This window comes from Centruroides vittatus, unplaced genomic scaffold (assembly GCF_030686945.1).
Source record: "Centruroides vittatus isolate TY-2023 unplaced genomic scaffold, ASM3068694v2 contig_3050, whole genome shotgun sequence".
In the NCBI taxonomy this organism is placed as follows: Eukaryota; Metazoa; Arthropoda; class Arachnida; order Scorpiones; family Buthidae; genus Centruroides; species Centruroides vittatus.
In genome coordinates this window covers 177,851-197,170 of record NW_027121958.1, presented here as the reverse complement: position 1 = coordinate 197,170, position 19,320 = coordinate 177,851, and the positions used below count along the sequence as shown (strand labels likewise).

Sequence of the window (19,320 nt, the reverse complement as noted above, 5' to 3'; positions counted from 1 at the left end):
TAGGCAATGTACTGTACACCAATCAATAGAGTAACTGTCTGAGTACCCTCAACCATCTGTATTCAAACATCTTGTTGTCCACTACCTACAGGAAGCACAATAAATGAAAATTACGACTCTGCAATATAGAAAGCATTCCATATTCTGCAGTTTGCAGAGTCAGAATCACTCATCATTGCACAACAACAATATGAGTAATCTGCAGGAGCTGCATAATACAGCTATGGATTTGCAGGAGCTGTAAAATTGTCATTATTGTGGGAGGAGTGACAACAGATATGCTGTAATGAGTGTAGGAAGAATTTCAGTATGGGTTGGATATGCTGTGTGATGAGGTGCACACATTGAGAAATTGTATTGAACAAATGTAAAACTTGGACAATTTTCAAATGTTTTAATATACATTATAATGTCTTTGGATAATAATTAACAAAATTACAATAATTTAAAAATAGTAGCATTCTTTTTGGAAAAGTATGTGGTGTAAAATGCTGCATATAAAAACAAAATATGAACTACCATTTATTGAGCAACAAATATACTTTAGTAGATTCTAAAACAAATGGTACGGATTAGAATATATATTTACATTAAAACAATTTCAGTTTAATATATCGCAACCTGGCAAGAAAAGTGACAAAACTCAAAAAATGGCAATTTTGAGATTATGTCATTGAAAAATATGTATAAAGTGCCCCAACGTTCACAACAAGTGCCACATCTCTATCTTGCAAAATAACAAAGTTTTTAGAAAAGCAAGAAAAGTGGACATAACTCAAAGACCTCATCTATATTTAACTGATAACACCTCACATTTGAGGAGAGCAGAGCTACAGATCCATAATTACTATACCATAGAATATAATAGAATTTATTGCCATAAATACTTACCTGAAATTTAAAAGTAGCTTATACTATAAGTTTTATAGTATTCTTTAAGTAGATTTTTCTCAAATACTGCATTTTTGAGGTGTCACTTTTCTTGCTGGGGTGCAATGTGCATCAAACTTTAATTGCTTCAAGGACATGGTTTACTAATTGACTGAAAATGTTCCTGAATTAAATAACTGTCTATTTATACAATTACCATAAATATACAGTAGCTTCAAAAGGTTTTTGGAATTATACTGATAACACATACAAATTGTCTTAGTTTGAAGGAATCAAACATTTATTTTGATTAAACATTTTTCTCAAACTTTTACAGTTTTGTCTTTAGAACCAATAAAAAGAACAAAATGTTCATTTTAACACTTTATTTGAACTGCAATTAGCTGTGCTTTGAGAAGTAAAAAAAACTGCTTCCAGGTATGTTTCCAAGCAATCTACATTTGTCAGAAAAAGTGTAACACTATTGAAGTGAACTATTTTGACATAAACGTTGCTAAATAATCTAACAAAAGTACAGTAGAGAGTCGTTAATCTGAACCCCGGTAATCCGAACGCTTTTCAGTCGGACTGTGTCGTGCTGAATCGAACGTTTTTGATACTAGATTTACTTCTAAAGTATAATTTTCATGTTTTTATATTCTTCAATATATTTATTTTGTTTGTACAAAATAAAGAAATAATTTTTTAACGATACAATAGCCTCGATTATTTTTATAAAAATTTTTGTTAGGCTTAAAATTGACAAAAATTCAACACGAAGCGACACGCAACGGAGAAAAATTTGAACATTGGACAGGTTAATATAATTTTTGTACATAATCGGTTATCAGAACAAATCACTAATCTGAACAACCCCAGTCCTCAATTGATTCAGATTAACGACTCTCTACTGTATAGTCCACAGTTAAATTTAATTCAGAAATTTTTGAAGCTACTTGCAGTATTATATCTATTATTAAAACTTAATTAAACTTTGAAAAACTTTCTTACGTTAACTGATTTGAATGCTATAAGATACGTTATGCCACTTGTTAAAAAAATTTCCAATGCACTGTCCTGTAATTCGTAACGTCTTGGCAAAATTTCTGTGATATCCTTAATTAACCATGCTAGACATAATATATCAGTGTCTACACTCTTCAAATAAAATAGTACTTTATAAATTTAATTAATTTTCATAAAAAGATTCTAAGTTTTTATTAAACATGTATAAATACCTGAAATAAAAAATTTTCTGCAACAAAATATACACTTTTTTCCCCTGTAAGTGGAATTTATGTTAAGAAATATTTTAATAATAAATTTTGGGAAAATTATGAACAGTATTAACCTATCAGAATTTCTCCCAAAGTTTCTTTAGATGGAGTCACAAGGTAACAGCAGCAATTATAACTATTAGAAATAAAAAAAAGATTTAATTAAAAATAATTTAGACAAATTACAAATACAAAATATTAGGTTATGTCTCAACTAACCATATCTGTTCATCAGCATGAACTTTATCTTTTAGAATATTAGATTCATTTGCCTCATATTTTGATTGATGCAAATAACTTAAAGGAGGATTTAACTGTCTGCAATCTGCAAATTAATTGATTAAATTACAAAAACTTTTAAGCATTGTAATTTTAAAAAAATGATCATCATTCTATTGTGTTATAACCTAATTTTTGTCTGTATTCGGGTAGAAGAAAACGTGCTTTTATATTTAAATGAAACCTTCTTAACCTCCGCCTTATTCTTAATGGTCCTTCTGTTGGATCGAGTTCCCAGTTTTGTGGATATGACTGCCTAAAATGCCAAGCGGCCCTAACAAAAATACTTGAAATTAATCATATTTTGTATAAATGAAGAATATTTTTTCTACCTCTGATAGATTTACCTTTCATGAGACAATTGTTCTATTAAAGAAGACCATTTGTGTTGTGCCAATAACTTTTGAGTAAGAGAATCTTTAATTTTAGTTATGAATTTTTTCCTCTCGATGTTCTGGGCATTCACAATTATTTGCGTTGCATCCATTGCATTTTCTGAAACTTGTTTCACCAAGAAGTCTAAACGATGCAAAACCCTACAAAAATTATGCAAATTACTATTATTATGGCTGTTCTTCAAAATATAGTTTATATAGCACAAATTGTTCTCTTCTAGTAACTAAATTTCAAAAAATATTCTTAATTAACAGTTATAATATAATTTACTTATTAAATTTATAGAAAGTTTATAATAAAGTATATAGTATTAAATACATAAAACTATTAAGTATTGCCATATGAAATATTATTTTAAAACGTCTTTTGGGCTTAAATTTTCAGATTTCAGACTTATACATTCTCACTGTCATCCATCTGTGTGCTGGTCCTCTGTTAATCTAGAGTAGGAGTGGGCAACCCGTGGCCCCTGGACTGCACGTGGCCTGCATTAATATTTTGTGCAGCCCACATCACACAAAATATAAATAAATATATCAATTTCCCAACTTAACAGAATTTTTACTGCATACTTCCTTGTTATTTTCTGCAACTTACTAAAAATTTAGTAAAAAGTATAATAAGAAATTGGCTAACAGAATCACATCAAAACTAATTTAATACTAGCAGTGACTAATATTCAACCAAATATTTTGGATATTTTACATTCACATAGGCGACAGAAGTCAAATTAAGTATAATTATGTTAATTTACAATCATATATGAATTGTGGTTTACTCGCATTTTTTTACCCCTTTCTTTTTTTCTCGTGTGTGACCAATGTCAAATTACAGTTTATTACATTTATATTTTTTCTGAAATGTAAACGTAATAAACTCAAACACAGGTATAATAGTTTCTCTAGAGTGGCATATAATTGTAAATGGCATTGACAAAAAATAAGAAATTTAATATGGTTAAAGATCTGCTAGTAGTATTATATCAAGTAAGATGTATATTACATATGGACTTTAATGTTCTAGTGACTTTCAAAAAGATGAAATATGTGATACCAATGAAAATTATTGAATTAAAATACATTTATCACAATAAAGACAACTGAATCACATTTATCACAATTGAAGAGAATTAAATTAATTTTAATTTGGTTATTCTTTATGTCTCTTTTAAAATAGTTTAAAATTATCTCAGATAAACAGTCGGTAAAATAGCTTTGAATTTTAACGACTGCCTTTTAGATATCTATCCAGGACCTGTTGCACCATGACTTTTACATATGTAGATGCATTTTAACTGTTTTCATGTAATATTTCATTCTCGTCTATTCGTTTTTGTCTTAGAGTTTTTTTGTTGTTTGTTTGGGGAAGCTTATCATGTCTAGATGGCATCACCTTAAAAATATTTTGTAATAAAAAATAAAACTCACTGTTTCTCATATTCTTGTTTTGATGCCAACCATTTTTTGTATGCTTGATTATATTCTTCTGTCAGAGATTTTTTAGTCTATAATAATAAATAAATTGTTTTAATTATTTACATGATAAAATAAAATAAAAATATATAAAATTATATATATAAAAAAGTAACAGTACATTTTCAATAAGCTTTTCTTCTTCATGCCTACTAGGAATTTTCAATTTACATTTCTCAAGCGTATTTGCAAAAGACAATATTTCTTCTCTCTTAATTTCATCAAAATCATTAAGCTGATTGAACAATATATCATGAATAGAAATTGCAATTCTAGATGAATTCTATAAAGTAAATAAAGATATAATTTAAACTTACTGAATTCTATTTATATTTAACAAACAATTCTTGGACAAAAAAACTACAGTGAAACCTGTGTAAACCAGACTCATACGGTACAGAGTATTTTTCCAGTCTGGGAGGTTTTTGTTTCAAACAAATTTTTTTAAACACAAAATTGCTGCATTTCTACAAATTTTTCTCATTTAGGAAGATTTCTGTTTTATTAAGGTGCCATTTTCAGGCCTGGGAGTGCCATTTCCCCTCTGAAAATGTGAGAAAAGTGAGTTGAAATACAGAAAGAGTGAATAAAAAGTGAGTGCAATAGTAACAAAACAAAGCAAAAACACAGAAGGAAAACTCAGCAAAATAGCAGTAAAAGTTGTTATTTTCTTTTTATTCTGTTATGGTTAAACACATTTTAAAAATTTCTGTATATATGGTACTACAGTAGCCACTTGTTATATCGCGCTTTTTTGGTCCTCCAAATTTTAAAAGCATTTGAGTCAATAAATTTTAAATTACTAATTGCCACTGAATTTCTTTGCAACGAAATATGGTATTTTATTTCTACTATTGTCCATGAAACTACCACTGAAGGTGAAACAATAAATTCATCGAGAGCTAAATATGCAGAACAGGTGGATAGATTAATTATCATTTGTTTCCTTTTGATATAAAAGTTGTTTATTTATTAGTTTTAAGTACTGTCTCCTCATTTACAAGTTTCTGTGAATTCGAAAATTCACACCTTTATGTGAATTAATGATATTGCATCAATTCACATAAAAGTGCGAAATTTCCAATTCACTGCATAATGTGTGAGGAAAAGATTTCTTTAATTCTGAATGAAAAGTTCTAAAATTTTTATACAGTAGTAACTTTATTTTGCTTCTTAGAGAATTTTTACTCTGTAATTTTATAACTTTTGATGTTCTATTATATATTCAATATTTATTTTTTTAAATTTTCAATTACAGCATTTATAATTTTTATTGAAAAATATAAACTTCACAAATTTCTAATAAGCAATTTATATAGTACTGTATAATAAAATCACAATTGATATTTTGTTTTTATATCAACAGTATTTGTCTTACAATGTCATTGTTAAAGAAACAATGCTAAATGGGTGTTCATGGTATCGATGTTTACGTGAACGTCAATTAATTCGATATAACCACGAATAAAATTCAGGATTGAAAAACTAAGCTTATTTTATATCAGAAACACTTGCTGATAAAAGAATAGAGATTCCATAGCATGTATAATCTGTTTAGTAAAAGCCCAAAATTTTTATTACTCGGTTATATTGCGTTTTTTTCTGTCTCCCGATAACGAATGGCTACTGTATTTCCAGTAAACCATGAATACTTGAAAAGTCTTTGGCTTCTGTAAATAATCAGTCATGAAAGATGATGTTCTTTTATTAAGATTATTCTGGATGTTGTCAGCTTCCTTCTTTTTCGCTTCCTCTTGCTTTTGAACACTTAACACTAATAAGCATCACACGTGCTGCTTGTACTTCATTCATGTTCTTGCTGTTAATAGCCTTCTCCAGTTTTTTTGTTTGCTGCTGCTAACAAAACTTGGCCTGTCACATGTATTTCATTTTCTTCTACATTTCTCTGGTTTAAACTCAGCTGCAGTTCCATAATCTTCATGTTATGAACAGCTTTCTTTTGTTGTTCTTCAAAATATTTCTGTGCTCTTTTTTCCGTTTCTCTTATTCTTTTAACTTCTTTTCATTTTCCAATTGTTTTTGATAATTTCTATGCACTGAGGGAGCTAATTTCAGTAGTCCTTTGTAATGGGTACAAGGTGAGGTTTTGGTCATACATGTTTAGTCCCTCCTTAACAATCAAAAGTGAATTAAGCATTCTTTTCAACACTGATGCTCTATCAGGAGAAAGTGCCCGGTGTGAAATTGACCCTCTCTCTCATGGGAATGCTGATTTCACTAATTTGGCTATACTGGGATATTTATCATTATCAGAAACTGTTTATTTTTTTTAATGCTTCAAGATGTGTAAATATTGATTTCAAAACAAAATAATAAATCTGAAATAAATATATTTCAAATAATATAAGTAAAATAATATTTTATTAATGATTTCATAAATAACAAGGAACTTTTTCCTGAAGATGAATAAAAACCAACATCATTGCAACGTTGTTAACCTTTTGGGAAGAGTGTGAAAATTTTTCTCACAAGTAATCATGTGCTGTACTTTTTACAACACTTCAAATATTTTAATTTATTTGGTAAAGTTTATATGTAAATATAAATTTACATTTTCGTTTACTTTTTTAATTTCTCAATTAATGCACAATTATAATCGGCATAAGAGAAAAGATTAAAAAATGGATATTTCACAAGGAATCACACATCTTATGAAAATAATACTTACTATATGGAATAATTATACTTGTAGTCAATTTAAACATACATTTAGGAAGATATAGATGTGATTTAACATTAACAATATGCTATGAAATCATTAAAGTAATTTTATTAAACTCAAGTTTATGAAATTATTTAAAGATAAATCAAGTAAAAAAATATTTTTGTAAACGACAACTCCGTAACCCGATTGTTAATTAAAACCAAATAATCTGCCAAATTACTGGGCTATAACAAGGATAACTAAATGATCAGAAACGAAATAATTTGTCTAGTGGTAGGAGGTTACGCTACTATCTCCTGTTAATTTCAATAATTATATATTTTGAATTTAAAAGTGGCAACAGTGTTGTCAGCTTGAGAGATTGATCCCTCTGCATAGTGTGTTTTCCCGTGCAAAAGGATTTTAGTGATTTTCTTAGAAAACAGCCAAAAATGCAGGGATGCTTAGAATACTCATTTTTAAACTCATTGAAGGAAATGCGATTTGAAAGAGGTAGATTTTGGCGAATAATGAAAATATGGCATGAGTACATAACTTTACTCAACACTGGCTTCTGAATTTTTAATGAGAGGGATTTTTTAAGTGCATAAAGGAATTTTTACATATGTGAAATAAATTTTTGTTTCCTATAACCTAACAACACTGAGTGGCAGTTGCAATTTTGAGTCCCGCTCGGGGCTGAATATTTTCTTCCAGAAAATCCTATTTCGATAGGCCGATAATTCGGCAGATCGTTTGGCTTTAAAGTTATTTTTGATTTGTCCCACATCTTAATTAGACACGTGAAAATGACAAAAAAGTGAGAAAAGTGAGGATACTTCAGAAAAATGAGTAGAAGTGAGAAAAGTGAATGACTCCGAGGCCTGCATTTTGGACAGGTTTAACTGTATTATATTCAGACATACACACACACATAGCTTATAAAACAGTAAGTATAAATAAAATTTTTAAAATACAAGTTATTTACAGAAATATTATTGCAAATATTAATAATTTAACAAATTAAATATCTAAAAAAATTGATAAGTATTTAATAGTATAATCCCAATTATCTGAGGCAATTCTAAGTGAACTCACTACTTTACTTACAATTTATAAAAGTTTTGCTGTGAATACACTGAATACACAAATACTGTATTACTTTCGACCTTGACTACACCAAGAAAATGATGTTTTTTAAATTCCCTATGCCCTAAGGGGTATAGAGGGATCTTTTTTCCCCCATACTCATTGCAAGTGTGAGTAAATCCACAATGAGAGTGGCTGGGTGGCAAGGGAGGATCCAGATAGATATGGGACATACTGCCTATAAAAAATGATGCTAAGATGCAATGAAAGGAAGAACAGCTATAAAAGACAATTGATTATTCCAAAATGGTTACAGCTGTCTGTTTTATCAGAGGCATCCTCTGTCTACATTGACTCACTACATGATAGGCCTCTTTGACACCTGATAATCTGTATCAGGTGTCAAAGAGGCCTATCATGTAGTGACAAGCTAAGTCAAGTTTTCACTCATCAGAGCATATTGGCAAGTCATCCTGGACAAATCAAGACAGGTATGTCAACTGGGGTGGACCTGATAGAAAGTTCAGCTCAGCTCCTGATTGGTCAGCCAACAAATCTAAAACTTAGATATAAGGTAAGACAACCATTGGAATAATGAGAAACAAGTCTACACTAAGACTGTGTTGTTAAAAGCAAGCAAGGAGTATTGCTGTGTATATATTGTAAACAGTCGTCAAATAAACAGTCTTAAATTGAGTTCAAGGAGTCATAAGGTATTCTTTTTGATGGACCGGAAACCAGGTATCATGATTTGAACTTTACTTCGAGGTTATACTGTATAAATTTCTGTGATTATACACTGAAATTTTGTACAATATATAATCATAGAAATATTAAAAAGTTATAGCTTTTTCTGTATGATTCAATGAAATACAATATGAATAATTTGTGTTGTATCTTTTTGAATAAGTTTCATTAAATTAAATTACCTATTTTTTGTTGCAGTGAAACCTGCTAATATCACCACTGAAGGGACCAGCTCAAAGTGGTCATCTTACATAGGTGGTCACCTTAGCAGGTTTTTCTGTATTAGAAATTACTACACACACACACAAATATATATTAATTTATATGTAGAACAGGAAAAATTCAAAACATTACAAAATTTCAAAATCATCTAATAATCATTTTGATGTTTTCAAATGATAAAATTGGAAAAAAGCTAATTTTAGTTTAATCTACTCATTCATGTAGGTAAAATCATTTAATCGTAGTTAAATGCTTCTAATTGTAAGAGATCAATAGCTCATTTCAAATATACATAAAACCTAATTAATGACTGTGTAATAAAAAATTAATTTGCAATAAATTTTAAATTAATATAATAATTTTGTAATTTATTTTCACACACAAACTATTTCTTCATTTAATCTATTCAGTATCATCACATAAATAAAAGTTTTAAAATTTAGGTTTGCAATTCTGTCCAAATTATAAAACGAAAAAAATGTAGCAAAAAATGGTAACAGAATAAATTATTATAATAATTATAATAATAATTTTTTTCATCAAAATTTCAAAGTTCATTTTAAACAAAGTGTTTACAGTAAATTCAAAGATTTTTTATAAACCAGAATTTAATATGATAACTGTTAATGAGGAAAATACGCCTTTAACACTTATATTATATTGCTTTCAAATATATTACATTTGGGTACCTAAGAATTGAACTCCCATTTTAATAATTTTAAAATTTTTACATATACAATTTATATTCAGAAACTTACTCAGAAAGGTACTGCATTTAGTAAAATATGCATATTAATAATATTGTAATGAATACAAGCTTAAGCTAATATTTATTAATTGCTAATATATCACCATTATAACTTGAAAATATTCCATTAATTATATAAATTTGAATTGAATTTTGTGTCTTCTATCTTTTAAACAATCTTTTTTCCAAATAAACTCTATTTATTGTTGTCAATATATTGAAATCAACTGTTTTAAAAACTAATATTACCAATGGATATTTATCAAAATAATTGTAGTAAACTTTTGTAAAGTTTGTTAAATAATTAAAAATATTATTACTACATAAATAAGAATTTACCTGAGGAGATGATTGTAATATATAACTGATTATCTCTAAGCATTTTTCTTCCTGATTTAATAAAGAAATAACAGAGTATTTCAATTCGGTAGATTGTTCTGACGACAGCAAAGCGATTAACAAACGACTAAACTATACAATAAAAAGAAACCACAAATATAATAATGAGTTTAATTAATAAATAAATAATTTTATTTACTTACTTGTGTTTTAATGATTTCTTTAATGGAATGAATTATATTAAACCAAAGACTTCTATGAGATCCTTTATTTCTATCCTGTAATTATTCATATTATTCATATAAATATAGGATCTCCCAAAAAGAATTCTATTATTTTAAATTACTGTAATTATATTAATTATTATCCAAGAAGTAAACCAATCAATAGAATAAATATCCAAGTTTCATTTCCCATCTGCATTCAAACATCATATTGTCCACCACTTGTAAGAAGTGCAGTAAACAAAAATGGCAACTCTCAGACAAAAAAATTAGCACTTATAAACTGGAACTAAACTAACAAAATTCACACCTAATTCCAACACTAATTCCAGCAGTAAAGCCTAAAATGTTTGAACATTAAAGTTTGTTCACTTTTACTGCTGGAATTAGTGTTTAGGTGTGAATTTTGTTAATGGCAACTATGTGACAGAGAAGGTGTTTTGTGTTCTGCAGTTCGCAAAATCAGAATCATTCATCATTGTGTAACACGAATAATCTGCCAGAGCTGTAGAATTGCAACTTCTGTGGGCAGAGTGACAATGAATATGCTGTGATGAGTGTAGAAAGAATTTGCGTATGGGTTGACATATGCCATGTGACATGAAGTGCACATACTGAGAAATTAAAATGGGCAAATATGAAACTTAAATAGTTTTCCAATGTTTTAATATACATTCCAATATTCTTGGATTATAATTAAATGTGGTTATAATAATTTAAAATAATAATATTCTTTTTGGTAAATCCCATATAATTTCTAGTTTATGCTGTTATTTTATATCACATCATTTAATAAATCATATATTACTATGTTTTAATATATTTTTTAATTTTTTTTATATTTTAAAATATAGCTCACCAATATTACTTTCATCCCTTGTATAGCTAGATGTACTAAGTCTTGAGCAAATTCTTTCTCCTTTTGAGACCAAGATTTTACATCTTAAAATAATACAATTTATGAAATAATTAGAAATTAATAATAATTTCCAGACATGGAATCAATAATTTGAGAAACTTACTTTTATATATAAAAAAATCCATAGATCTTATAAGAATCTGTTGAAATCTGTCCACAAGTTCATTAAAAGTTAATTTTTTACTTTTATCAAAGTCTATTTTTTGTAATAATGCTCTTCTAATATTCATTTTCCTTGAATCATTATTTTTATTAATTTCAGAAATGTTTGGTAAACTTCCATCTAGAAAATTTCTATAGTGAGAATAAGGATTTCTCATCTCTTGAAGTCTTAGTATAAGATCCAAAATAGAATCTGAATGGACAATATCTATAAAAATTATACATAAATGTATACAGTATATAAGTATAATCATAACAATTAAAAAGGTGGTTTATCCTAAAGAATGCTTTTATATAATAAATAGAATTAAATTTATATTATAAAAGTAACCACTTCAGTAGATCACTCAATCAACTATATACAACCTTGTTCAGCAACAAAAAAGTTTATTAAACTGAAATAAACTAACATCTTTGGATATATTTGATGACTTTCCTCAGGTTTGATGTTTGAAAAATTCAAAAAAACAAATTTTTATTTGTAAATCTTCGATTTTTTGAACATCAAACCTGAGGAAGGTCTTTAAATTTGTCCAAAAATGTCAGTTTTTCCAGTTTAATAAACCTTTTTACTGTTGTACAAGGTTGTATGTAGTAGATTAAGTGATTTGTTTGTTTCATATGTGCTTTCAACAAAAATAAGTTTAATGTAATATTTTTTAGAATTCATAATTTAATATAAGACAAAAAATATACAAGATCTGTACTAAAAGCTTTGCTTACATTAGTTTTATTTCTAAATTATGACAATAAAAATAAAATGCTATATATATATATCAGCATAATTTATGTACTTTATTTATTTTTCTACAAAATCTTCATTCTTACCAATGAATATTTACTATTATTACAGAAATTTGATAATTCCCTTACATTTGAAATTTATTTGACCATTCACAAACAGTAAAGAGCAGCTTTAATAACTGCTTCATAGCTGTAAATTATTATTGTCTATTATTTATTATTAATATCATAAGTTGTATTAATATACAGTAGTTCTAGTAGACTGTAACAATTTAAAACAGTATTAAGAACATAAAGGCATAATTGCTTCATAGTTTTCACAGGGCTTTGTATCTACTTTATGAAATTAAATGGGTGATAATCTGAAGAATCTGAACTGTATGGTGGATGAATTTACATTTCTGATCATCTGATAGCAATCAAGAAAATCTAACAGTAACTAATTTCATGATATTTCAAAATCTTCATCTTTTGCACTGCACAATGATAAATTCCAAAATCTGATGTAATTTTTCTGTCAACAACCAGGTTGTATTTATGCTCGATATCTTGAAGTTTCTTCAAACATTTAGTATTCATCTCAATGCATAAATCATATGGCCACTTGCAGTATAATATCAAGATTCAGACATAAAAGATGCGTTTTGGTTTAAATACAATCAAACCATATCTTTTGACACTATATCATATGTTATAACCAATTAAGCTAGTTAGAAAAAAAGTGTACACTTTTAGCTATCTTCTAGAAAAACTTTTTTAACTAGGTGCACAGATGCATAAAAACGAGAGTAAAAATCCTTACTGTAATTGGTTTTAATCAAGTGACAATGATATTTTATGCTGGAGCAGGGTGCAAAACAAGTGTAAAGGAAGTTGAGCAATGTTCAATTGTCGATGTGAATACACCCATGAAATGGTATAATCAACCAATCAAAAGTTAGTGGACTTCAGTCATCATGACATCATTTGAAAATTGCAGTTTCCTGCATGATGTCATGTGACAATCTTTTATGCACAATCTTTCTATTCTATCACTTGCTCCTACTGTTTTGGTGTTGTGAAGTTTTTTGATAAATTTTAACATAGACCAAATGTTGAAAATGTTTACTTTTGACATTTGGTGGCAATACTGTTGCCATAAAAACTTTGCTGACAAAGCCAGGCTTCCACCACAATACAAGCACAAATGCAAACATGTCACACAATTAAAATTAATTATGGTGAGGTTTTTTATGCTCTTTTTCATGCTAGTGCTGTCTCAGCCTTACTTCATAAACACACACACATCACATGTTTAACATGTAAATATTTCAGTAACAATTTCAACCACTCAATTAGTACATGAAAATTATCATATTTCTGTGCACATGATCTGTACTGGTATATAACCTGCAGCAATAGATAATCTGAAATGTATATACCTCACAGAAAATTGTTACAACAAAAATAAAACCTTTACATAATCTCCTCACTGTATACCCCATAATCATGGAGCAGTTATTGTTCCATAGGTGCAAGTTTATAATTGCAATTTAAAACCAGCATATAAATCCACACTTCTTTCTTTTCCTTTTAAATGCAGATACTCTGTAGGTAATCTGCACAAAAGTATGGTAATTATTTTATGTATTTTGATTTTAAAAATGTCAGAATAAATAAAGATAGACTAATTTTGATGTTTAATAAAACTTGACATTGTAACTTAAACTAAAAATACATTCAAAGAACATATTTAGATGATAATAGAATAATATCAGAAAGAATGACATATAGCATGAAGATAACATTTATGCAATATCCCATAAAAACTAAGGCTTACAAATTTATTACATAAAAAATATTTTGGCAGAATTTAAAAAAAAAAAACAGTATAAATTTACCTTTGTTTCCCCTGAACATATCTTCCTTATAACCATAAGCATACATTATAATATGTTCCAATGCTGCACTAAATACTGAACATTGACAATTTCGATATATTTCAAAACATATGCAAGAGACGCCTGAATGAATAAATAAATTAATTTTAATAAAAATAAATTAGTATCATTATAAAATAAATCAAATTATAATTCATATAACTGGAATGTAAAATACATAACCAGTAATAGAAATAATGATAAATTTACTTTATCAAACTCCTATAAAAATCTTTAATGTAACACGAGTTGTCTTTTAACAGTTAGATAGATTTTGTTAAACTCATGAAAATGTGTTAAAACTTTTTCTTTTGACAATTTCAATGTCATATTTCTCTTATTATTATTATTTATTTCAAATACATACATTTATTTACACATAAAGATTAATAATAGATAATGTAATAGAAGTTTAAATTTTATAATATTTATCACCACATTAATGATAAATACTATAATTATTCTAAAAAAAAGCACACTGTATATAACTTTTTCATCCTGTAACTGTGCCATTTATTGGAGTGCAACTACTATTTCTATTATTTGGGAACTGAATGTGACTATTATTCAAGGGAAACTATTAGTGAAATAAACTGGTAACTTTTTCCACTTTATTGTCACTTGAACAACAAGCAACACTCAACATACACTTTATGTCAATGCAAGAGTGATAATACTGAATAGAATGTGCAATTTTTCAGTTTACAATAAACCTTCTATTCCTCCAATAGATGTAGCACTTACTATTAGAGTGTGCCGTCCATAACATTTTTCATTTAGCAGTTGCATTATTTATTAGAATAAATATAGTACACAGTGGAACCTCCTTTAACGAGCATAATTCATTCCAGAGTCTTACTCGTAAAGCGAAACACTCATTAAGCGAAACAATTTTTCCCGTAGAAATTAATGTAAAATATGATAATGCGTTCCACGCCGAAAAAATGCTCAAATGTTTTATGTATAACGTTTATTCAAAAAAAAAAAAAAGAAAAAAGTACAATATACACTATTAAGGAGCGTGAATAATCATCATTTCTTCTAGAGCAAAATGAATCATCCTGGAATGAGAATTCGATTTGCAGAAACAAAAAAAAAGTCACAGCTAATATGTTTGATAAACACTCCAAACGATATGCCAAATTCTTGGATTATGTAAAGGCTATAATTAAATATTAGAAATTAATTAATTTGACTAGAGATAGGCAGTTATATTTCCATCTCGTATTAAATTTAATAATTATAAATAGTTAATTTTTAATTCAGACATTAATAAAATTAAATTTGGAATCGATCATTAAATTTAATGATCCAAGAAGTTGACATATCGTTTGGCGTGTTTATTATATAACGGGCTATGGTTGTTGATGTTTATAAGTAATGTGTGTGAACAAGTTTGGAAAAACATGTGATCATAGGCGACACTAAGATGCTAGCAGAACGAGTGCTAAACACAGACTGATAGAGCATGCCGCATGCACACAATTCAGGACTTTCCTCATCACTCGTTATGCAAAACATCGCTTGTTAAACGAGGCAAATTTTTACAATTTACTGTGCTTGTTATGTGAAATACTCATTGTATGAGGTGCTCGTTAAGCGAGGTTCTACTGTATATATTTTTACTACAACACAGTGATTTATCACAAGTGAAGTTTCTTCTTTGCAATGCTGTATTTAAGTTTCTTTTTACTTCATTTTTCTTGTTTTATAACAGATTTATTTAAACTTGACATATTTATTAATCACTTGTGTCATTTCAGTTTAATGTAATTATCTGGAATTTAATTTTGTTTTAATTTATCAATGCAAAGTAACAAATATAAACATCCATAAACCTGACTCTTAGATTAATGTCAAATAATTGCCAGATTACATTAGGCTATATTAATGCTATTAATTACTAATTAAATGTCAAGTAATATAGTCTGATGTAATCATTTGGCACTATTACAAAACAACAACACAAGATTATATGGCTAGCCACAAATGTGTACTGTGTGACTAACTTACAATAAAATCAGCTATGATGAATAAAAATGGAAAACAATACTTTGACTCATATTATTTATGATAAATTATGGATGTCTAGATCAAATTTTAACTTGGATCCCTGTGTCACCTTATCACATGGTCATTTGACTGATATTTCCTTTTTTTTTTTAAATTTATTATTACACACAATTGTGTTTTTCTATTATTATTTCTATCATACTCATTCATGTTTTGGATGCTTAACAATATGCACATTTTTTTAATATATATTTTATTCTTTATGATAACACAGCAAAAATCACCATTGTTTTTAAAATTCTATTTATTAAAATTCTTTAACACAGCTTTTTTATTTAGAGAAACTGGACTTGCAATGCAAGGCAATGTAATTAAATGTTACACCAAATTAATTAAAACTATCAAATTTTTATATTATACATAAATTAATATTAAAGGATTTCTACAATAAGGATAGATATTTGCTAGCTATTAAATTAAATAATCTCATATTTTTCAAAATTGTTGGAAATTTAAAATAGGTTACAACAGTTTAAATGTACCTTATAATTTTCATATATATGTTCTATATACATTATGTCCTACTTTGCAGCACTATTTTTCTTTGCATAAGTAGATTAACAATCATAAGCTTCATTCTTCTGGGAAAGATTATAATAATTAAAACTATCAGTTCAATTCTTTCAATTTTTTAAAGTTTGTATTATTCTAAAGATAACTTCTTACTAATCAGAGAATATATATTTTCACAGAAATAAAAAATATAAAGTCCGAGTTTTGCATACATAAACTGATTTTGGGGCATCAGAGTATCATATGTGAAAGAGTGAGCTGTCCGAAACCTTAATGTCTGGATGTCAATCAAATCAAGCATAATCTGTATAAAAATATTATAACTAACAGACATACTGCTGACTAAATACATCATCAATTCTACATGCATAAACTATTTTGTAAAAAAAATGGTAGGCCAGAACTGACTGAGATTTGTGGATCTTATATTTTGTAAAACATATGAAATACAAGTTCAAAATAAAGTTTACTTTTTGAATTTAAATTAATGATTTACTAATAAATCTGAATATTTCAAATTTTTCAATCTTTCAACAAACAAATAAATAAGTAAATAATACTTACATGAATTATAAGAGAATGATTCTAAACTAGAAAAAAGCCATAATATATTCTGAAACTTCTGAAAAGTGTGTGTACCACTGATGCTAAATAAAGAGAAAATAATTATAAATAAAAAGACAGTATGTTATTATATATATATTATATTATATTTTAATAGAAAGAAAAGAAAACTCATTCTTTAGTATTATTTTCACAAGTATTAAATACTTTTGACTTCTAATATCTCTGATTAGTCATTTATTTTCAGAATATAGTACAGCATGTACAATGTCTGTATTTTTTTTTTTTTAATCATAAACCTTTATATATTTATTTGGTAATGTCTATGTATCCCAACAAATCTTTAATTTTTGAAAGGGAGAGTTGTAAGTGTGTGACATTGTTAGCACATGCATGTACCATTTATTTCAGCATCAAAGTTAAAATGTCAGACATGAATTCTTTTTCTGTTGAAGAGAGATTGGTAATGAATATGTGGCTCATGAATGTCCTTACATGAGTGAAACAATTAGTAATGAGAACGATACCTTTCTGGAACAGTTTAATAAGATTTCACTGATGAAAAGGACACTGTTTTTCCAAAAAAGAAAGATGTTTATAGTAGGAAATATGAAAGAGTACAGGTCTTTTGTTCAGTCACACCTACAATGTTGGAAAAATATGTCATAAAGGACTTGGAGGCACATAAACTTGTGTCCAATACAACAGAGCACATTAGACCTCATCCCCTAGAAAACTAGCCTGATGAATTCATTATTAAACTTTTTATAATCAGATGTATAGACTTCCTAGACATACTGTACATATTCCAAAGCAGAATTATCTTCTGTATCAACAGTTCAATTTGTTCAACATATACAAACATTTCATATAATGATTTGAAAAATTGCAGTTACATATAGCTATATCATTTATGTACTAGTTACATTAAATTATTTTAAATATATTGTTAAGCAATGTAATTTTTAAATAATTCTGAAAAATAGGATCAGAAATTGCTTATTATATGAGTGCATTACTAAATATCTCACTTATATATTCTTAAATGTTAGAAAAAACCTTGAAAGGATTCGAAAGAATCAGGATATTTATTTAGATTGAGCTCTTTTTTGGAACTTTTAATCCCATCTTCAGATCAATGTTTAATGTTGTGACAATTCAAATAGAACTAATTGATATTAAACTCCCCTTTTTGCACATTTCCAGCACTTTCGATATAAATAACAAGCAAACGTTTTCAGCCTCTTTTAGGGCTAGCATCAGGCTTTTTATCAAAGAGTTTTTAGCTGGACTTTTCAAACAATAGAATTTGGAACACTTAACAATAGTCTCATATCTTTAGGATCTAGCAACAGGGTCTAGATGCAAAGATTGACTGAACATAAATACGACATTTTAAAGAAAATGACAACTATCACTTTAGTACAGTGTGAAATGGCGCCCAAGGTGTTGGTAATATGAGAAGAGGCCAAATTAATTTAAAATATATTAAAACTTAGATAAGCTGAGAACATTGGAGGCATGGGAAATTTATAAATGTTTGAGGTAGGGAAGATGTATAAACAGCAAAGATGCAGAAATGATTTCCAACACATGAAAAGTGCTTGTAGACAATCCTACACATGGAAACATGTTTTAAGAATGTACATATGCAAGGAGTTACATGTTCAGCAATATTTTAAATTTATTATGTATGAGCCATAATTTAAAATTTAATGTGAGGTATTAAATTTGTTAAGTGTTTGGATGTTAACGATGCTGGTCGATGATGTAATGATGCAATTAAAAAAAACAGACAGTTATTTAATTTAAATGGAACTTGTTCATGAACATCTTTCAAAGGTGTTCCAAATTGAAAAGTTCGGCTAAAAACTCTGATAAAAAGCCTGACACTGGTCCCTGAAAGAGACTGAAAACATTGCTTCTCATTTTTATCAAAAGTGCTGAAAATGTGCAAAAAGATCAGTTTAATATCAATTTTTTTAAAAAAGTTTCAGCTTTAAAGAATAAGTTTTCATTTCAAATAAAAAAAACCTGTTCTTGCATAAACTTTTGACTATTCTTAGTCAGACTTCCAGATATTAATTTTATACCAAAA

The 19,320-nt window shown here is 27.8% G+C and overlaps 1 protein-coding gene across 1 annotated transcript in view; it reads right to left on the bottom strand.

Annotated features, from left to right (window-relative positions):
* Positions 1-19,320, bottom strand: part of mv (lysosomal-trafficking regulator mauve) — a 92,785-nt gene that overhangs the window by 10,818 nt on the left and 62,647 nt on the right. Inside the window, exons 29-42 of the mRNA XM_067267495.1 lie at positions 17,223-17,305; positions 14,034-14,156; positions 11,351-11,617; positions 11,188-11,270; positions 10,308-10,382; positions 10,105-10,236; positions 4,416-4,577; positions 4,250-4,326; positions 2,774-2,962; positions 2,555-2,700; positions 2,367-2,472; positions 2,222-2,283; positions 2,109-2,152; positions 1,882-2,028 (exon numbers count right to left, since the gene is read on the bottom strand). Coding sequence (XP_067123596.1) covers positions 1,882-2,028; positions 2,109-2,152; positions 2,222-2,283; positions 2,367-2,472; positions 2,555-2,700; positions 2,774-2,962; positions 4,250-4,326; positions 4,416-4,577; positions 10,105-10,236; positions 10,308-10,382; positions 11,188-11,270; positions 11,351-11,617; positions 14,034-14,156; positions 17,223-17,305 — 1,696 coding nt within the window. The remainder of the gene's footprint in view (positions 1-1,881; positions 2,029-2,108; positions 2,153-2,221; positions 2,284-2,366; positions 2,473-2,554; positions 2,701-2,773; positions 2,963-4,249; positions 4,327-4,415; positions 4,578-10,104; positions 10,237-10,307; positions 10,383-11,187; positions 11,271-11,350; positions 11,618-14,033; positions 14,157-17,222; positions 17,306-19,320) is intronic.